The 21,822-nt window shown below is 44.1% G+C and overlaps 3 protein-coding genes across 5 annotated transcripts in view; 1 reads left to right on the top strand and 2 right to left on the bottom strand.

Moving 5' to 3' along the window:
- Positions 1-21,822, bottom strand: part of LOC119402428 (methylthioribose-1-phosphate isomerase) — a 203,216-nt gene that overhangs the window by 108,862 nt on the left and 72,532 nt on the right. The gene's annotated exons all lie outside the window — the stretch shown is intronic.
- Positions 2,321-6,389, top strand: LOC119402429 (P2X purinoceptor 7-like). The gene is made up of 4 exons (XM_049418637.1): positions 2,321-2,554; positions 2,625-2,843; positions 3,498-3,648; positions 6,203-6,389. The coding sequence occupies exons 1-3, from the start codon at positions 2,385-2,387 to the stop codon at positions 3,646-3,648; spliced, it is 540 nt and encodes a 179-aa protein (XP_049274594.1). The 5' UTR covers positions 2,321-2,384; the 3' UTR covers positions 6,203-6,389.
- On the bottom strand, positions 4,510-20,172 carry LOC119402427 (uncharacterized). Of its 2 annotated transcripts, XM_037669572.2 has the most exons (8): positions 19,837-20,172; positions 17,729-17,893; positions 12,225-12,411; positions 11,860-12,102; positions 8,804-8,975; positions 7,296-7,441; positions 5,541-5,608; positions 5,078-5,168 (listed from the first exon to the last, which is right to left on the bottom strand). In XM_037669572.2, exons 1-7 carry the CDS (start codon positions 20,137-20,139, stop codon positions 5,595-5,597), a joined length of 1,230 nt encoding a protein of 409 aa, XP_037525500.1. In that variant the 5' UTR covers positions 20,140-20,172; the 3' UTR covers positions 5,078-5,168; positions 5,541-5,594. The 2 variants fall into 2 exon arrangements, with proteins under 2 accessions (XP_037525499.1, XP_037525500.1); XM_037669571.2 differs by lacking the exon at positions 5,541-5,608 and having other exon boundaries at positions 4,510-5,168.

Here is a 21,822-nt window from a genome sequence, read left to right as displayed (position 1 = left end):
CAACAAGCTACCACTGGCACATGCGTGGCTACAAAGCTAGTTTTGTTCTTCTACACAAGTGAACGCCTTTCCCATGGGCCGTCTCGCGAGTACATTGAGTTATGTATTTCCAGAAGGCCCGTTACAATCGAAACATGTCAACTGAAAAGTAGTATTTAAGAGAATGGACTGTTGGGCTAGTTGGTGTTGAGACATGGGAACCATAGTTAAAAGTTCCGTTGATGCAGTGAGCTTTCTTGAAAGCAACGATGACATTGGTTTTGCATTGTCTGTCGGCGTGGAAGAACTCTTTTACGCAGTGCCTCATAGTGAACTGTTTCTCGCAGTTAAAGACTGCATTGATGAAAATGGTGCGGTTGCTTTCCAAAATGCCGCAGGTATGTGAGTAGGAAATCTTTTAGCCCTTTTAGAATTTTGAAGGAGAGACGCCAGGGGGCCACGGAGTGCAGACACGCGTGTCGCGTCGGCTCCGCAGATTTCGAATGATTCTCGGCCTGAAATCGAAGAATTCACGGACGCCTTATTATCGTGAAGAAAGTGGAAGTTCCACGGAACGCCGTGATACCACTCTCAAGTAGGTGGACGGTTTATTTTCGGCACATCGACCACTTTTCTGTAACGCCATAGAACGCACGACGCCGTTGCCTCCCGCCGCTGTGCATGGTGTGCTAGGGCTAACCCAACGAGGCTGGCGGCTTGAGCCCCCTCAAGGTCGCCTCTTCTCGGATTAGTGCCACAGGATGGCAGCGATGAGCGTGGAAGGAGAGGACGTAACGCAACAGGAGTATGAGGACGAAGCAGGTTGGCGCGTTGTGAAGAGAAGAGGACGGGCCAACGAACGAACCACACTGCATGGGGCCAAGGACGAGGCGACGCACTTCTCAGGCGTGAACGCGGTCAATAATAAGTGGAGCAAGGGACAGAGAGCAAGACAAATTATGGCGGCAAGCAGGATGCCCAGCTTACCGAAGGAAGATTACAAGATCATTGTGCGCCCACGTGACGGCTTCAAGGTCACTGACTACGGGATCGATCGCCTGGAATGCTGCGTCGCCAACGCTGCGGAAATCCCCAGGAAGGAATCGGAAGAGGACACGGTATGTGCCAATTATAAACAGAACATTCTCGTGGTCAGCACGCCATCAGAGGAGCGCGCCGAAAAATACAGAGCCATCGCTCGACTGCGGATAGGGGACAAGGAGTTCGAAGCCAACGCGTACGAGTCGGCTCCGGAAGATACATCTAAGGGAGTGATACGAGGAGTAACGCAAGAAGTGTCTCCAAGAGAAATAGTGGAGATGCTAGTAACACCAAGGAATCCGACGGTCCTCATGGCCAAGAGGATGGGAAACACCACGAACGTTATCATCCTTTTCGACGGGCATCACGTCCCAAATTACGTGAGATACGGAAGGGCACTGGTCAAGTGCTCACTATACCGAAAGCACATCGACGTGTGCTACCAGTGTGGACGCCTCGGTCATAGAGCCGATGTCTGCCCGAACCCGAACAGCAGGATATGCAGAGGCTGCGGGACAGAGAACCCGCCGCAGGACCACGAGTGTGAAGCGAAGTGCCAGCTCTGCGGCAAGGACCACCCTACGGCGGATCGCCGGTGCAAGGCCAGATACGAGATACCGTATCTGGTAAAGAGGCGCCGATGGGAGCGAGCACGACGAGAGGAAGAAGCGATGTACTACGAAAAGGAAGCGGAAGCACTGTACAGGCAAGGACGGCATGACTGGAGACAACAACCGGAACATCAGGCAAGGGACGGATTCGGACCGGATGCCTTCCCCAAGCACCAAGCAAGGGAAAAAGGCCGCTCGACGTCCAATAACAAAACAAGATCAGGTTCCAGGTCCAGATCGAGGTCCAGATCGAGGTCCACGTCGATGTCAAGACCCAACACCAGCACTACCGGATCTCCCCGAACACAGGAGGGAGCAGGATCCCAGAGCCCAAAAGGAACGAGCAGCATCAACGGCACCGCGGGACCCTTAAAGGTGAGCTGGGCGGACGTGGCTTCTGGGGCGCGCGCGGAGGCAGAGGCTGCTCTTCAGAACAGAGTTAAAGGCCAACTCCGGCGATTTTTTGGCCATGTCAAAGTAATGGTGCTTTTATGTTCCCGAGACACTCCTGTTACGGGCCCGATAGCAGAAATACTCGGCAAATTGGAGAATAATTTTAAATAAGCAAAAAAGCGCAACACCGAAACCGAAACCCAACCGAGTGCACTCTCTACGTATGACGTAGAAGTTGTTACGAACGAACCGGAAGCCGTGCAATGCATGCCGGTCACGCTGGCGCGGAGTATGAAAACTGTGACAGCCGGGACGAGCAGGCGCACAGTGGAGAGGTGAGCACGCCGCGCATCAGCTGGAATGTCTGCGACTGACAGTGCCGCGTCTGATACAGACAGTGTCTCGGAACTGTCGGACAGCTGTGATTCAGAGACGTATGACACAGTTGATTCGCCGTTCTTGTTCGACCCGCCGCCACGACGGCCAGTCGCCGAACGTCAAGCCCTGGCGTTGCAGTATCGCGACGAGGGGTAAGTGTTCGCTGTGGATAATTAGCCCTGTTTTGTTATTTACACGTGGAATCATGATGCTGTTACACAGGTGCACTTGTGGCGAATGTCGGCCTGCGCACAGGGATGAAAATGTGTGTTGCCGCCAGGTCCCGGCTGTTCGGGGCCTAATGAATGGACTGGGCAGCAACTGTATCACGCACCACACGCTTTTCCCACTCCTTTGCTTGGTCGGCGATTTATTGGAAATAAACAGGCGGCAACTGGAGTTCTACAACCCCACTTATCTCGAGCACGCCGACAGGAATAGGTGAGTAATTAGAATTATTGGGTGGGATATACGGCACGATAATACACCATAACAAGGCGTGCTGCCGGCTTCTGGGCTACCAGACTGCCGAGCGCCGACGCATTTCGCGCGCGGCATATGCATTCTTTAGCGCTCATTCCTCGCGTGAGAACGCATGTGCTGGGATGGCAACGGTAACAGGGCTAGTATTCAAATGTTTTGATGTGCCACATTATATTTCCATAAACACAAATGGACAACCGAGTTACTGCTTGTACTTCAATATGAACGCGTAAATGAGATCTCCGCTGTGCTTAGTTTTAGCGTGATCGTTCCACGCGGAAGTGCAGCAAACTAGGCTAGTGCTTTCATCTGCATGTGTGTGTGTGTGAATAAGTTACGTGCAGCATCTTCCACTCTTCATGCGCCAACAATAAGCGCCCAATGTACGAGTGCCATTCCTTCATCCTGAATTCCAATGTCATCGTAGTATGCAAGTAATACATTGAACAAATTAAGATAAAATGTAGAAGTGAAGCCACCACTGCTCACAAGCATGAGCACTGAAGCGTGATATTTACCACACAAGGAACTAGGAAGGGCCACATGAGCTGAGCACAACTTTTGCCAGAACTATCTCGTGCCTAATGCTTCTGTTTCTTCCACCTGCTTCAGAGCTCTGAGATACACCGCCTACCGTTTGTTTGTTTGGTGGGTCTGGGGCCGCCTTGGCAGAGGAAATCGCCAACCCCTGCCCGGTTGTGTGCTGCACAGGATAAGGAGCACATTCCCATCAGCTAATTATGAGCTGTTTTCCTGGGTGTAGGTGAGTAGTATAGATGATAGGAAAGCACACGCATGCCTATTTGTCCAAGAAAATGGACTATTCAGTGCATCTTTATTATACTGGTGAGAATGGCAGACTTGACCACAGTGTCATCATGAATTTTTAAATATTGCTTCTGTTTGTGTTTAAAACACTTTGTTGTCTGGATACTGCAAAAGCATTCAATTTCACTTGAATGAAAACACACTCAGGTCATCTTAAAGGTTTGTTTTATTTCAGTTGAAAGAAAAGACAAAGTTGCCTAGTGTACTGGTGGAAAGGGGAAAAAAAGCTTGTGTGCCTGCACCCCATGGAAAACCCTAATATGGCCACTGCATTGCACAGTTGGAAAATCGCAGTCCTAACAGATGCCATCTCCTACAGAATCGACTCTGTACTGCCGCAACATGGCAGGCCTGCTCTCACAATCGCGCAGCAGCAGTATGCATTAATAGAAAAAGCTGCCGGTGGTTTTGTTAGCATGTGAAAAGATTCCATCCACTACTGTGGCCTCGTGTAATCGGTTGATAAGCCACTAATTGGTGTTCAGAATAAGAACTAAAGCAAACTGTCGCCAAGTATCTAGAAACTTTTTTGACATCACTATCACCTACGTATCAGACAAGCAAATTACAGCAGCGGATACATTGTCACGAGTGCCAGATTTACGTAGCCAGATGCAAACAGTGATTCATAATCAACTTCTAGTATAAACTTTAATTAGTGCAACTCCATGAAGACTTCATGCAACTGCAGAGTTGACCATGCCAAATCCCACACTGAAATTCTTGGCTTTGTAAGGATGCTGGCGTGTCTTCATTCAGAATGAAGACACGCCAGCATCCTTGACTTGACAACAGAAAGAGTCTGTTGTCATGTTGAACCTTGGAATATTAAGAGCGGCAGTGGAAGGTCTTCCTTTTTTGACGAACAGCAACCAGACCTCCACCAGTTGCTGCTTTTAGTTTTATGCATATGAGCTAACCGACCTGCCCAGGTTGGGCCAGCGTGGTCAACACAGACAGTGCACCAATGACGGTGGACGTGATGGCCGTCGAGGCCTCCACTCATTTGCTGTGAGGCAGTCGACGATGTCACATGGCCAGTCACAATACTGGACGAAGCACATTAACAATGCAACCACACGGTCCGATGTCTTGGTACTGGCATCAGAGGTAGGTGTGGCCAGCTTCCACAGTGGTAACAGAGTGGGCAGTAGTTGGGAGTGGCGATGACTGGATGAAGCCGTGTAGAAGCATCGTCCCTAGCACACTAAACAACATACACTAGAAGAGAGAGATCCAAACATGGCAGCAGGATCACAGATCAACCAATGATCTATGTGTGAGGTGCAAAGCGTGAATATCGCCTCTTCCTTGCATCTTCCATCGATGGCTTTGGACCATACTTGGCTGAGAGTGTGTCATGATGGCTTCGCACAACTGAGTTTTCAGCAGCTGAAAATGATGGCCACTTCTCGAGGCATTGCATGACATGGCTTAGCAATGCAGGCACATACTCTGAAATAAAAAAAAAAAAAACCACTGTGAGTACATGTAGAAAAATGTTTGTAAGTGTATCACTACTGGGTGTGTCGAGATAAGATCGAACACGAGGTCCCTGTCACCATTCCAGATTTTGATGAAATTTACTGCAGGCACAGGTATTAAGCCCAGAACAATGGTTTCAAAGTTAGTTTTGTGAAAAAAAGTTTTGTTCACTTGAAAAAAATATATATAAATTTTGGCCGCAAACATCACTTTTCTGCCAATTTCGCGATTCGTTAACTTTGAGCGCACCTAGGGAAAAAACGGTGCACTTTTTGGTCATTATACTTATTCTCATCAAAGAACAAGTGACGTACAATTTTATTAGTATATAATTTTCCTTACCTGTCAAAGGACTTTTGAGGTAAAACATCGCAAACCACACAAAACACCGGTACTTCAAAAATTTATTGCTGAAAAAAAGTTAAACGGAGAATAAAACTCTGTATACATTAACTTTGACATTTGTGCTCTCTTTTAAAGTAACTTTTGTGGTTTCGTCGCTCTCTGTTTTACTTTAGAATTGGGCTGAAACGTAAGTGGTTTACCAAAAACACCGAAGTTTGAAAATAGTTTTCTCAAAAAGGCCATTTTTAATTTTTTTCGATATCCCTCTGATTGAAGTCAAGGATCTCATCTACCATTCTGCATAAAAAAATGTTGCATTATTTTGGTTGCTAACAAGTTCTAATGAATCGCATGTGACCAAGTCAGCCTGGCGGCCACACCGTTCGTTACATGCGGAAGATCAGATCATGCGAACAATTTTTTTTTTTTTCGCAAAATAACTCCGAAACCATTGTTCTGGGCCTAATACCTGTGTCTATAGTAAATTTCATCAAAATCGGGAACGGTGACCGGGACCTCGTGTTCGATCTTATCTGGACACACCCTACTCTTTAAAAAACTTATTCAATGGATATTCTTGATGTCCTGGCTTTCAGTGCACAGCATTGTTTCATTGAAACTGCCATCCTTGTGCTATAGGTTTGTCCTTCTCTTTTCAGCTTCAAGGCATCTCACAGAAAGTTGCTGCAGGAGAAGCTGAAGTGTTCACCTTCACGAATTTGAAGCCAGGCAAAGTGCAATATTTGTGCAGTGTTAACAATAAAAGTTGATGTACTAGCAGTTGCATTACACATCACTCTGGTTGCTATTACAGCAAGACAATTTTCAACCCTTTGAGGTCTGTTGTACAGCACTGCTGGACAAGCTGTTTCGGTTTAGATTCACGCAACTTTTTGCAATATTTGAGCATGAACTGAGGTGTGGTAAGCACAAAATAAATCGTAAACAGAAATTGAATTGATGGCGCAAATGCTGGGACAGGGACCAAGAACACGGGACGTGGACAAGTGTGCTCCGCGTCCTGTGACGTGGAGTGTGCTTCTCTGTATCCTTGTTCTTCGTCCTAGTCCAAGCATTTGCGCCATCAATTGAACTTCAGCCATGTACCAACTAGCCCGACAGCCAACGCTACTGAACTCGGGGGAAACGGAACACTTCCTTTCTCAGCGATGTGCTTTCAGTAACAAGCGACGTGAGAAACTGCTGACTTACTGTGTCTCGAGCCTCTAAGCACAATGACAGAACATAAAAATTCATTCGAAGAAATTGGGAAGTGCGCACTCCAATTGCTGACCTAAAAGAGCTATTCAAATAAATAGTGGAAGGAGATGATAACGAAACCGGTGCGTTTTCATCCGGGTTCTTTCATCAACCATCGCTAGGGCTCACATAATTTGGAAACTGGTCAATTATTAGCCATAGTGTGTGTGATGTATGTGCACATGCGCAAAGCATTCTTGGAATGAATAGCAGATGACTGTGAAGGCAGTTGGCAGTGCAGAGGAGTACACTGTTTGGGATCTAATGTTCAGCACTAAATACCGCATTTGTTAGAATTCATATTTCGTGTGAATGGGAGCAAGTGATGTTGCGCTATTTGCAGCATGTACCTCAATCTTGCCAATGTCAATTGCGTTCAGCCATGGCAAGGCCTAGCACAACGGCCGAATGACAGGAGTGACTCAAATGAATTGCCATATCCTGTACATGGTAACAAAATTGCCATATTTGGGCTTAAACAGTACTGCTTACCATAAGTTGCTCTCTCTTTCACTGGAGCCACAGTCCATTCTTTCTCGCCGCGGGAGAATCTCTGCGAAAATCTTTCCACACCTGCAGCGTCTGTCAGTGTTCCTCTGCAGCTGTTTTCATTATAATGCAGAGCTGCAATTCGTGTTCTGCAATAAATAGAATGATGAAATAGGAACGGTGCTGTTTTTCCTTTTTAATGCAAATAAATATCTGAATTTCAATTCACTAATAACCAATGAATGAAATCTTAAAAACATGAGTGACACTATGTGACACTGCAAATACAGCTTCGCACTAGAAAGTCATCATCAAATTATATAACGTCTAATCTGCATGATGAAAAACCCTCGCGCTTTTCTCCAGTGATCCATGTTTCGTGCCACTTGGAGCCACTGTTTATTCATCAACACTTGAATGTAATCGCTCAGTAAAGGCAGAGAGAAGTGTCTTGAAAATGTGCAGTACTGCTGCATATGCAAGCCGACTATAATGCAAAGCTAATTTTTTTTTTTTTTTTTTGGGGGGGGGGGGGTGCATTGTAATCAGCATTGGCAATATGACGTAATGCCTTCTTTTGTAGCACATGCAGTTTGCTAATGTTAGACGATGTGGTATTTCCCAAACCAGAAAACAATATTTAAGGTGCGATAAGAATATTGTGTTATAGATTAACAATTTTATGGATATGGGAAGGTATGAGCGAATTTTCGCTAGAACACCTACACACCTATTTAGGCGAGATATAACTGAGCTAACATGTGGATCCCAGCTCATGTTTTTATTGAAAAGTATTCCTAGCGTTTTTACAGTATCCACTATTTCAATGTTACCGTTGTCGAACTTTTAACATTGGTTCTAAAATAAGCAGGCTTTGACGCGCATGGAACAGCACAACTTTTGTTTTTTTGGAATTTATTAACAAACAGTTTGCAGCGCTCCATATACTAAGTTTTTCCATTGTTTCGTTGATCACCAAGGTGAGGTGCTGTATGTCGCTGCTTTTAAATAGGAGGCTTGTGTCATTCGCATAAAAAATATAACTTGCTGACCTATGGTTGCCGAATGTATGCTGACCTATGGTTGCATGGTGCATAGCTACCATGAAAGAGGGAATTGAATGACAAACTAGGCAGTAAAATGGGGAAAAAAATTAATTGGAATTAAGTAGTTACAGCAGTATTGAGAGCTAGACTAGTTGGTATATATTCAAATGCAAATACACAAAATACCGAGAAGAAGGAACATGCGCATTTTGTATGCGAGTCTTCTGTGTCTTTGTGCTTCCATAGTGTGGAGAAGTTATCATACTATTACACTTATGTGACAACCAGTCAAACACTATGTCGTGGTTCAACTCTTCCAACTCTGTTGCAGACAGTTTACTTGAATTCAGTGGCACAATGTGCTGTCCGGATTGAAAGTTGAGTAGCAGCACGCAAGCCATTAAGAACAAGCAACTCAAAACACAGATCACCACAGAGATGCAATGCAATTTAGAATGGTGTTACCTTGCCAGAATTCCTTCATAGGTGAAGTGGCTGCTCTTAGGGGCAAAGTGGATTAGCAGGCTGTGGAATCCTTCCAGACCAAATGTCTGGGCCTTGTGTGATGCCCGTGGAAGGTCACGAAGAAGATGTGGTGCTGCCAAAATACCCCTCAGGCGCAGGAAGGACTCCGACCCTTTGAAAATAAAGTAGCTTAGTTGCAATGGAGCTTGGAAACAAAGTAGCTGGAACCATGTATCTGTCTGACAGTAAGAAAGAATGCAACTGATCAACACTGTAACTTAGCAGTAGCATGCAAAGGGCACTCAATATAAAATACCACTTAGGAAGACAGTAAACGTTAATTATGTACATCAGTTTCAACAATATGATGACAATAATGTTATGGTGCACACAGTGTTATGTCTGAAAAGTAAAATGTAGCCTTAAAGTTTGAAATAGAACCAACTCTACTATACATGCTTAAAATGTGGGCGATATTGATGGTGCAGAGTGTGCAAATATTATTCTGGAAACACTTCATTTAGTGACCCTACATTAATTTGAAAATGTGTAGGAGTGTGTGACTAGTGAAATTTGATCTCGAATCGAATCGAATAGTGCCGAATAGTGGCCAAGAATATCAAGTAGGCATTGACACGAAATGTGTACCGCCGGTTTCGGCAAGGCTATGGAAAAATCGGGGACGCTACGACGTGGTGACAGCTTTATTACGCACTTGTTCGGGAAGCTTTTATTTTTCAGCTTTTATAGGCATGCAAGCATGTTGACAGAAGCGCCCGCCATTCCAGTCAGCAGCGCCACTTCTAACGACTAACAGAGGGGGGATACGGTAGCTAGAACCCCCCCCCCCCCACCTCTATAGTCACACAATACGGCGGCTCATCTAATAACAGTAGGGGTGTGCGAATATCAAATTTTTCGAATACGAATCGAATACAAATATCCACCTTCGAATATCGAATATCAAAGGAAAAATGCCTCCACAGTAACAATATTTTATTTAACATGTAGCTATTTGAAAAAAAAAAAAAAAAGACATTAACAGCCTGACTGGCAACACAACATACACTGCTATCTCCAGAACACAATGTCCAGGCTAGCACAATGCACATCACAACACAAGCAAATATCACGGCACAATGAAAGTAATGACTAGATGTTATCATGAAGAAATATGAGTTGCTCCACATGATCAGGCAGCAGGCACTCCCTTGTAACAGAGACAACCCCCCCCCCCCCTGCCACTGAAAAGGCACGCTCGCTTGGAACAGAAGCGGCTGGTATAGGGAGGTACATGGGGCAAAGCTTTGCCAGACTGGGGTATTTGAAGGTGCCTACAGTCCGCCACCAGTCACATGGGTCACTGTCTTTCTTCAGAAGTGGTCCCGCATAGTGAACGAGTGGTAGTGCGGTACGTTAACGGCCGCATAATATTGCAAATGCACAGTTACATGATAGCCAACAGCGCTGAACGTCGGAGATGCACCACCAATAAATCATATGTATTGGGGCGCTAGTCGCAGGCAGATATCGTGCCTCCGTGTACTTACAATCTTTATTGCTCTTCTCGGCAACGTTTTTAGCGATACGAATGCAGCAGAAATGTGGAGGATGAGTTATTTTATGCATAATAATGGAATCGCATATTCGAATTTTTCGAATATTCGAAGTTATCGAATATTCGAAACCTTCCGAATACACAATTTTCGAATCGAATACGAATATTTCGAATGTAATATTCGACGAATATTCGAAACTTTCGAATATTCGCACACCCCTAAATATCAGTAATGTGCTTCATCGCCATGGGTGCTCTTGACCCAAAAATTTTCGGGCACCCATTCACAGCAGTGTTTTAACTGAGCGCCGGAAGGACGAGTTTCTGAACGAGTGATGCGGTGCGGCACTGGCAAGTGCGCAGCGTGAACAAATTTTCACATGTGAAGCCAATCACCAAGGGTTTCACGAGCCAATGTCATGACTACACAAAGTAGGTGAGTACACGGTCTTACGGCACTTGTGGAATACACAACCGAACTACACGAGATGTAGGTACCTTTGTTTTGGAAGCAAAGTTGTGAAGGGCTGACGGTGCGGAGATGACAGCCTCCTTTAAGGTAAACATGCGCTCGCTTCTGAACCAGGATATAGGGGAAAGCTTTAATAAAAGGCCTACTGTAACGACGTTAGCGTTAGTTTTAGCCATCCGACCCTAACCAAGTTGCACCTTTGGGTTTTGTCGCGTTTTAGATATTCGTCCTGTTAAAGTATTCGAAACTTCAGTACTAGCTAATCAAAAGTCGTATTGAATTATTCGATGTACTATTTGATTCGAATTCGAAAGTCAAATATTCACAGACCCCTAAAAATGTCTTGCGGGACCCCATTCCCTAACCTTATTGTGCAACTGACAAGTCACTGAGAAGGAACACCACTTGGCACAAGCCTTACAATGTCTCCTTTCATCATTTACTGCTATAATGACTACAAGAAAGAGAAGTTAGCTTTATTAAAAAATCAATATTACTGGGCGCTCTTCTTTGTCAATGATGAACTAGAGTGCAATGATAAATGCTTTGGTTCTCTAAAAAGAACAGCTCACAGACATAAATCCCACATTTATTATCTTTATCTACAGTCAAATATTATCCATGTTATACTTTGAATCGTAACTATAGCAGAGGTTGTCTTTAATTTTAAACAAACCTGCATGCTAATGATGGTCATTGAACCTTAACATGACTTATAGTGCAGTGAATAAAACCATATAAACATAATAAGTTTGTATGTGATAACGACAATGCCATGTATAATAAGACTAAGTACACAACCCCACGCTTTGAAAGCCTGATGCAATGGGGCCAAATCCTCTGTAAAGGCATGATAATTTGTGAAAGTTTTTTTACCTGATTCAAACCAAACCGTTGTACACAGACAGTCAAGTTAACACTTAAGGAAAGTGCTTTACTTTTTTACTCGTTAAGTCTGACCACTACAGGTTACACTTCAACTTATTTAGGTGTACAAATTTCTCTTCGTCTACTAGTAGTACCTACCTTCGACCAACCAGTCACGTTCTGGCAGCTCGCCGTGAAAGCATGAAGGGTGCAGAGGGTCAGGGTGACTATGTACGTTGACAATGTGTCGGAGAATGGACAGCCACCTCGCCAAGAACAACGCCTCATTGCCCTTACTGTTGATAGCACACCAATAAAGATGGCGAATGATGGTCTTTCGCCACCCAAGCACGGATTCATGCTGCCTTGTCCTCCCCAAGGCAACAATCTTCTTCTTCAAGCCTATGTGAAACAAGTAATCCAAATTTCTATAACAAAGAAAAAGACTGCAATGATAACGCATATATTACAAAGCTGTGTTCACATTCACATTTAAGCAACACTGAAAACACAGATGGGTTTACCTTTTCCAATGTGCCACAAGTCAAACAGGTGGCATATTGCTGGATAATACTGCTTCATGAAGGCTTTAATTTCGGAGTGGCGATCAGTGACGAGAGACTCAATCTGCAGGCCAAGACGGGTCAGCTCGTGAAGTGCTCTCTGCAGTCCTTCTCTTTCCATTCGGTTGCTGGAAGCAACTTCTGTTGACTGCAACATAATACAGAAGCCATTTGTGATGTCGCAGAGCGGTTTCAAAATGCATTACCTGAACATGAGCCACATCATATAGTCCTACCTTGTATACATCATGAAGTTTACTCTGTGACTAACTTCCCTTCATAACTTGGCATCAGAAAACGATAACTTGATTGCCAATCATTTGATTCCTTACGGTAATCAGTAGATGTTTACAAACAGTAATGACACACAGATACACGCCTTTGGCTAATTTATAGCCGAATTTGTGGCACATAATTTCACAATGTCAGTGCTTCAGAGGGAGCAACACAGAGGGCAGTACTTTTCGTCACAATACCTTGCTGTGATACAACATTCATGCTTCTGAGCTTTAGGAAAGGACCGACCATGACGACACCACATAGATACAGGGCGAGGAAAAAATTATGCAGCTTTTAACATGGTAGTGAGAGAGACGTAACGAAAATGACCGAGGGGTTATAGTTGAGGAGCACTTCTGAGTGACACAATCCTGGTAGCCGAGAATTTTGTACCAAACTAATAAATTCTGTATCGGGCGTTCAGACATTTTCACATTGGTATCTGCTTAGGGCATGTAGCCACTGTCCGCCAATCTCAACGTTCCCTTTGCTACTCATTCCTTCCCATTCTATGCAAACTGTATTTCCTTGGTATATCTCCCTCAAAAGCTGTATACAGTCGTCGCCTATGCCCATTCCTTTCAATATATGCCACACAATTTCCTGATTAACGTTCTCGTACGCCCCAGTGATGTCTAGGAAAGCCACATACAAGGGCCTATTTTCTATTTTAGATATTTCTATACACTGAGTGAGAACAAACAGGTTATCGTCTAACCGCCTGTCGACTCGAAATCCATTCTGGAGTTCTCCCAAAATATTGTTGTGTTCTGCCCACGTTTGTATTTTCATTTTTACTGCTTGCATCGCCAACCTGTATAGTACCGATGTAATGGTTAGTGGTCTATACGAGCGAATATTATCCTTTTCTCCCTTGCCTTTGTAGATTAAGTTCATTCTACTTTTTCGCCAACTATCCGGTATTTGCCTGTCCTTTAAGTTTTTCTACAGTTTTCAGCAGTGCTTCTTTAGCGCTATTTCCTAGTTCGTTAATGAGGCTAACGGGAATCCCATCTAAACCCGCGGCAGTGCGCTTTGAAATTTTTCCTTCGGCCTTTTTCCAGTTCAAATTCTCCAGTTCTAGCTCTCCCTCGGTTGCTCTCTTTGCCACCCTTTTACTCACCGGGGAAATCCTCTGGACGCTCTTTTTAAACGAATCAGCTGTTACCTTTCGGATGTAACCTAGCGCTTCGTACCCTTCCAATTGATTTCCTCTTTCATCTACAATATGTTGTTGCGTTGTGAGAGACTTCCGACCTAGCGCCTTTATGTGGCTCCTAAATATCCTAGGTGCGGCCTCCTTTTTTTCATGAATCTCTGTCACTCAGCGTTCACTTTCACCTTTAATTTTTGCCTCGACCAATTTCTGTACAATGGATTTTTTCTCTAGATATATTTCCCATATTTCGTTGACTTCGTCGTGCGGTCGCTTGTCCTTTTATGCCCTTCTATGATTCCGTGATGCTTCACGCCGCTTCTCGATCGCTTCCCGGATTTCCTTGTTCCACCAACTTTTTGGCTTCCTCTTTCCTTTCCAGCAAATAGTTTTCTTCTCTCTCCCTACCTCTTTCGTCATTAGATCTAACAGCTCACTGTACTCCCAGTCCTTGCCTGGTAGTTCGTCTACTTTTTCCTTGACTCTTGCAGCTATATTTGTTATTTGTTTGTCATTTAGATACAAGCTGCCAAACTTTGATTCTATATGTTCTTATTTTCAGTTTTATATCCCATTTGTAATATTATGCGTTTATGATCACTACCCAAGCTGTTAATGCCTTCCTCGTCTATTCTCATCTCTCTAAGTTTGTCATATATTCCTTCTGTCATGAAACAATAATCAATGCTCGATTGCCTGTTTCCGACTTCCCACGTGATCTGCCCCTCACACTTAGGCCCCACGTTAACTATCTCAAGACTATGTTGCTCGCAGAGATCTAGCAATAACTTGCCATTGGTGTCTGAATATCCGTCAAGGTCATGAATGTGAGCGTTCATGTCCCCTAGAAGGATTATTTCGGCCCCATTACCAAATTCCTTAATATCCTCACTCATGCAATCCACTATCTCGTGATTCTTTTCTCTGCAGTTATTTCCCATCCACAAGTAGGCAACCCCTAGCCACGTTTTCTTTCCACCTACAGCGCCCAAAACCCAGATGTGCTCTGAACACGTCTGTTTCACTCTAACCCATTTGGCACCGCGATGAATTAGCATTCCTACACTCCCACCCATAGAGTTTCCTACAATACTTACTAGAGGGAACTCTGGCGCTAGTGTCTATGGGAGCTGCAACGCATGACGCTTCAGCCAGCATGGGAATGATGGGTAGTACACAAATTTGCCTAAACTTCGTACTTTCGGCTCCGTTTGGCTCCGCGTCGGCTACATTCGCTTTGTCCCAAAACGAAGTTCAGCAAAAGTCGGCAGTTTCACTTCGCCACTTTAACTTCTTTAGGCTCAGCGATTCAAACCTGGTCACGAAGTTCACAACGTTCTATTCTTTTATACGAAACAAACGCGAAAATACAGCAATAAACAAAGCCAAAAGTACGTTTGTAGCCGCAAGCACGAAGACAAGGCAAATTTGTGTACTACCCATCATTCCCATGGCAGCTAAACGATCGTAGCGCCAGAGTCCCCTCTAGTTAATTTTAGGAAACTCTATGCTCCCACCTTTCCTTTCTGATATGATCCTGTTGCACCCTTCCCAAACTCGGGGCATGGCCCTCCTCCATCTGGGAGGGCCATGCCCCGAGTGCCACCGGATGGATGGATGCTATGAGCGTCCCCTTTATAACGGGGCGGTGACATGTCTGCCACCAGGCTCGAAGGATAAAAAAAGAAAAAAAAAAGAAAAAAAACTTCCTTGTTTCATGTTGTCCTAATGCCTTATCTACATTGATTAAATCTATGTTATTATATAACAAAAAATATAAATTCACAGTCCATCTCTCTGCCTCTTAAGGCAGAATAACCTTTTTTCCCCCATTGTTTATTTTTGTCCTTTATCTCTACATTTCTGCCACCAATACTCTAACCGTCTCTTACTTATTTCTATCGCGGACGTGTGCAGCTTTCCATTGTTGTCCCTAAAACCCAAGGCTTCATGTAGACTCGTGCCCACACGTATACCTGGGTGAATATCGCCACATTCAATCAGTACATGTTCCATCGTTTCCTTAGTTCCCCCGCAGCATGTACATAGTTCTTCTTCGTTACTGAATCTCGCTTTATAACTACGCGTTCTCAGGCAGCCCGACCTTGCTTCAAACAGTAAAGCGCTTCCCCTTGAATTATCATAAAACCTTTCCCTCCTTATTTCGTTTTTTCCCTTTCGGTAGTTACTCAGAGCCGGCTTCTTTTCCATCGCTGCCATCCAATAAGTCCTCTCCGCCTCTCTGACCTTCCGCTTAATGCTCCTTGTTGCCATATCGCCCGCACTGCCAGCCGTATATTTACTGGTGAGCCTCCTAGTTCTTTTTCTCCACTGCGTGTCAACGCTTTTCCTATACAAATACCTGAAAACCTTCTCTGCCCATCTACTCTTCTTCATTTTCCTCAGCCTCTCTTCGAATCTCATTTTGCTCTGCGCTTCCCTCACTTCAAAGCCTGTCCATCCCATATCACCCTTCACCGCCTCATTTGTCGTCTTCCCGTGAGCGCCCAACGCGAGGCGGCCCACCGTCCTTTGATTTACATCCATTCCTGATTGCACCTCTGACTTCATGCACACCACTGAGTTCCCAAATGTAAGCCCCGGAACCATCACACCCTTCCACAGCCCTCGAAGCACCTCGTACCTATTGTATCCCCATAAAGCTCTGTGCTTCATAATTGCAGCATTCCTCTTTCCCTTTGCTACCGATGCTTTCTCTTGTACCTCCATATATCTATCCCCCTCATTTACCCATACTCCGAGGTACTTGTACTCGCTTACCCTCGGTATTTTTTGGCCCTGTATTAAGACCGTATGGTCTCCGTGATCATTGAATATCATCAATCCACATTTTGTTGCACTAAATCCTAGTCCTAGAGCCTCACACTCCCTTCCGCATATATCTGCCAGTCGCTGTATATCATCTTGACTGTCCGCAAATAAGACAATATCATCAGCACCTTCTGCTACACCACTGCCATCTGGTGTTCTGACATCGCACAGTATACATGGGCCTCTAGCATTCGCTGCCATTGAAATGCGACCACAGCGGCTGGGATCAAACCCGTGACTTTTGGTTCATCAACAAGCCCGCATTGTTTTAGTGATTTATGGGAAAATTTTCCCCGCTCCTCATAAAGCCAGTTCCCCTTGCCTTGTGTGTCACGAGGTTTTTCGTCACGTGAAAGTTTTTCTTCTTGTCTGGTGTACTCTCCTGAGCAGCGTTTTGTTGTGCCCTCATGATTGTTACGACATTCAAAGGGTGAAAATCTTTCACTTCGATGCATTGTTATTGGTCTCACCTTTTTTTCTCGGACGGAGGGGGGTGTGCGGCACCATGTTATTTGTAACTGTGGTAAATGCGTGATCACCCTGCTGGGTGGAACAGGCAACAATGGCATATAAGCTTCCCCTACGTAGGACCTTTCAGCTCGTTCCATTGGTGGCATTTTGCACCGTCATTGGCGAGTGAAATGAGGTCATGTGACCCTACGAAAATCAAGTTGAGGGTGGGCATTTTTTTTCTTATATGTCAAATTTTCTAGGCTGAATAACTTCAGATTATGTGCCACTGTCACTGCCGCTCTTGCTGCATTAATCTTTGCATCCTTCAGTCTACGCAACCCGTGAGTAAAAAATGGGGGCTTCAATAGTGTTAGAGGGCCCCTTTCACATTCCTGCTGGCAGGCATGCCAGCTAAGTGTTACTGTAGTAGGACATTGCTTAGCGTTAGAATGCTTTCAAATCCAACACCATTTTGAACATGCTTTCTGCGAGGTATTGAAAAATGGCTAATCGCACTGCTTGGTTATGTAGCTTTAGACAATGCTTGTAATATTCAGTTACTTGGCTTGGTACAGTGGCTATGCCTGGCTCACAGATGGATAGCCATAACTGAATCCCACAAGGGCCAGGAAATTTTGATATGAGAAGTGCATTTTAGGCAACGTGGCCACCAAAACACAAACATGGCCAGCAGCATTCATACACTCATGTGCAACACAATGAAACATAAGAAACCACAACATACCTTGACAAGCTCAATGTGCAAGATTTTGTTGAGGTCAGTGTCGAGCAATGTGTACGTCCCGAAGTCTGCTGAATGGCCTGGCGTGTCACACCTGCCATCACCTGCTAGTGAGCGTGGCTGGTGCTTGGCCTCTTCAATTAAGGTCCTCTGGTGGGAGTGCCATGCCTGCACAAAAAGAAGGGAATTTAAGGGCAAGTGCTCCTGCACAGAAATGCACAATAAAGTGGATGGGAGGATGACCGCTGCTGTAGTTCAACTGGCAGAGGATCTGGCGCATTATCTAAAGGTTGCAGGTTCAGTCCCTACTGGCAGCAAGACCACTTCATTTTCTTCATGTTTATATCACAATTACAACAATGCAGTTAAGAAAGTACAGATAACGTCTCCTATACTTCCCCTGGCTTCGTTGTCTGAGGTTTTCATTAAGATGATGACTTAGGATGTGTAATAAAATATGGTGCTCCAATGTAATTCTACTTTCACTGCAGACTTGCCGTCAAGTTGCCTGCCAAAATCTTCTGCATAATCTCCTTAGGTTTGAAACATCTTATCTACAAGAACTTAAACAAGAGCTGCATGCTCTGGTGTATAGCTCAGCCTGGTGCTAAAAGAAACAAACTTTTGTTGCGGTCTTGAATTATCTGCTCTGGCAAGCATCAAAATGTATGGAGCCGCAGCAAAGAACACGTGGCAGGCTCCTGCGTTTCCTTGCACTATGTCTGCAATGTGCATCTGTGCTGCTCCAGCCAACAGCTCGTGAGTGCCACGGTTAGTGCCAGTTGCAAAAATAAAAAATCAAGCACTTTCAAAGCCCTGTCAAATGAATCCCGGATGAGTACCTTACTACAATGTTTACAAAGTGTTCTGGATACTTTCATTGCGCTAATGTTAACCAGTTACAATTTTATCACAACTAGCCGCCTTTCATACCTTCAAGATAAGAAAATTAGTTTCACAACACAGAACAAATGTGCACAGCATTAATGCTGCAAAAGTCTCTTTTGATGTCTAACTACAGAGAGACAAAGTTTAAAGTCAAGTTCAAGAATAAAATAGGTAACAGAAACACTGATATCCACACTAAAGTAAAATTAGAGTACACTTCACTATGATACTTTGATCAAGCTCCTGCCTGCCATGAACAGGACACGGAATTTGTACAAACGTGCTGGAGTGTTGATGGTTTGGCTCAGTTTAAAACATGGGACAAGATATCTAACTTGTGCAACAATGAAAAATTGCTGCAAGTACATTTAATGTTAAAAACTGCTTATTACCTGTGCTCTAACCATTCTGCATTTGCAATTTATAAACGTCTTTCAAAATGTGCTACTACAGTTACAAACTACCGCAGCACTGGCTCTACCGAGGTGTTAGAGGCTTCACTAAGTACCAATACCAAGGCTTTCAAGGCCCTGTATGGACCCTGAGAGTCTTAAAATTGAGAGCTATTTATTAGTTGTCGCACTAACAGTAAGTCGAGATGAACTTAGACATGAGCTCAACCTTGATACGAACGCCGTTCATGACAGTGGCAGAAGTGAGAAGACTCAAAACCAAAAAGCAACACCTCTGATACTAATTGACATTACATTACTGAAATTACAAGACAATGTCCATAATATTTTAGAGCAGCGCAAAAGACGGGACAAAGGACAAGAAGTTCACAGACGAGCGCTTACTCGCAACTGGCAGATTTATTAGAAGAACCAAGGAAAAGGAAACATACAGAAGGTGACCCAAATGATCTGTGTTATCGCCGCCACGTGGGGATCATACTAACATGCGCAAGGGCAAGAAAACCAAAAGAACCAAGAAATAGCGATAGGTAAAACTCTACCGTCATAATACCAGATAGGCAGCAGCAAGGTAAGCCAACAAAACCATAAAAAAACACAAAAGCCAAAAAGCGTCCATCTACCCCGCCTCCAAAAAACTGCGAGTAAGCGAGTAAGCGCTCGTCTGTGAACTTCTTGTCCTTTGTCCCGTCTTTTGCGCTGCTCTAAAATATTATGGAACCTTACCAACTAGCCCAACTGTCGACCTTGCTGCAAGGCAATGTCGAGCCAACTAGCCCCTGTTGCAACCTTATTAGCACTGGTACTAACCTGCTCAACTGCTGGAAGTAGATAGCACCTCTGGTACTGAAAGTACTGTGTCTTCTGCAGCGACTGCACCCCCATTACAGAGAGCAGGCGTATGACCTTAGTTGGGCTGCTCCCAGTAAACAGTATAGCACAGCTCAACAGCAAATTGCCAAGTGGCTTTCCTTTAGCCATTGGCTGGCTACACCACTTTGTCACATGGTTTCCTGAACATTTCGTGGTCGTTGAAATCATCGTTCCACTTGCCACAATGTCAACCGTGCTTCCCGATGCTCCACAAATCTTGCAATGGTGCAAGAGTTCCATCAAGCACGACTGAAAGACGATGTATTTTTTTCAGCCACTCCGTCTTCACCCAATCCTTGCGCAGGCAGCCTGCAAAGATAACGTAAAATGCTCATTCATTAGCAGCTTCACTCACTGCGCAAGAACATGCAGGAAATAAATTGTATTTTAAGGAAGAATCCTCCATGCTAGCAGAAAGAACAGTCTCTAGAATTGATGTTAGTGAAGATTTTTCACCTAGCGTATGACTTGCATGAAAAGACTTCATGCAATTATGTACAGTAGCAGTCTCTTGAATCCAAACTTTGACATAAGCCCACTTGCTGTTGATAAACACCACCCAAAAAACAAAGTTATTCTGAAAGAAACGCAGCAGTTGCCACAACCATCCAGCTGTTGTGTAGACAACTCATTGTTTCTGTTAGTTGACACCAAGCGCGTATTACTCAAATATGGAAAATTGTGCACTGTCACTTAGCAATCAAACTACGCAGTCGTGGTAATAACTTACATGGCAGCACTCTTCATTGACAATTCAGAGGTTTGGCCTTCACACCCCAATTTAGGCGTTGATACAAGGAGAGACATACTTATCACTGCTCACTGGGATTTGTGTTGCTTACGTAATCCTACCTCCTCAAGCCTTCGAACAGGATGCCAATAGCAAGACCACCTGTTGCCATTGGTACTTGCTACTGCCCACATGACTCAGATGACCCTTGTAGAAAATTTCCATGAAATCTTGCAATGCATAACATCCGCACAACATCAATCATGCAGGCATTTTGTCATTCAGGAAGTAACTTCCCTTCGATTATATAGCTTAGCATTTTAATGACGACATTAAAACACAACATTAAATGTGATTTTGCAGACACCTGCCATAACAAATAACCTATTTTAACTCCATTAATCAGTCATTTAGCGCACTTCATGAAATATTTACAATCAATTCCAATGGTGTACACCTTCCTTGATGACCTTCATGAAATAATTGACCGTGTAGCAATTTACAGACCCTTCCTATGTAACTGTCGCTTTACAGAAAAGGTAATCAAAAGATTATAAGCAAGTATTTTGCCATTACCTATCAGTAGACTTCTGTTTATGCTTCATTTAATTATGCTGGTTGTTTTTTCGAAGTCGTAAATGCACAGTCTGTTTAAAGAATATGTGCCTATGGCTTCGTTAAAGGGATGTACCACACTGTTACGGTTTGACCATATTCACAGTCATGCTTCCCTTTTTTGTAAAACTACTAGCTTACAGAGCAGAAATCATAATTCAAATATGTTTCCTCTGTTTGGAATTCCACAGAAACCGATCACATTGAATTAAAACAAAACCACGCCTTTAGATCAATAAATTTTGATCACTGTTACACTACTTTTGTAATTAACGCGAAAGGAAACGCACATCTACCAGGTCATCAAATACACTACAAAATAACAAGGCTTTCAGTACATCATAGCTCTTCGTATATTTTGTCCAACCACACTCATCAATCCAGTTCATCACATCCCTAAGCACAGGAGCCCTGATAAAGGTGCATAGCCCCTATGGCTGCAGCACCATGCCCCTTCAATTGTTTTTTATCAAGACTGCAATTGCCTGGGACAATCATCCTTCAAATGTCACCCTTTATCTGCTTACTTCAAAACCACTCCTAAGTCACTTTTTGGAGCTGTTGTACATGCAAAGAAG

This window comes from Rhipicephalus sanguineus, chromosome 8 (genome assembly GCF_013339695.2).
Source record: "Rhipicephalus sanguineus isolate Rsan-2018 chromosome 8, BIME_Rsan_1.4, whole genome shotgun sequence".
Classification (NCBI taxonomy): domain Eukaryota; kingdom Metazoa; phylum Arthropoda; class Arachnida; order Ixodida; family Ixodidae; genus Rhipicephalus; species Rhipicephalus sanguineus.
This window is presented reverse-complemented; position numbering and strand designations above follow the sequence as displayed.

Excerpts from the sequence above, each read along its gene's own strand:
- LOC119402429 (XM_049418637.1), top strand. The coding sequence starts at position 2,385 with ATGTCTGCGACTGACAGTGCCGCGTCTGATACAGACAGTGTCTCGGAA. Across the intron at positions 2,555-2,624 it reads TTGCAGTATCGCGACGAGGG|GTGCACTTGTGGCGAATGTC; the intron begins GTAAGTGTTCGC and ends GCTGTTACACAG. Across the intron at positions 2,844-3,497 it reads GAGCACGCCGACAGGAATAG|AGCTCTGAGATACACCGCCT; the intron begins GTGAGTAATTAG and ends CACCTGCTTCAG.
- LOC119402427 (XM_037669571.2), bottom strand. The coding sequence starts at position 20,139 with ATGGAACTCTTGCACCATTGCAAGATTTGTGGAGCATCGGGAAGCACG. Across the intron at positions 17,894-19,836 it reads TACTTCCAGCAGTTGAGCAG|GCATGGCACTCCCACCAGAG; the intron begins GTTAGTACCAGT and ends CTTTTTGTGCAG. Across the intron at positions 5,169-7,295 it reads GAAAGAGAGAGCAACTTATG|AGTATGTGCCTGCATTGCTA; the intron begins GTAAGCAGTACT and ends TTTTTATTTCAG.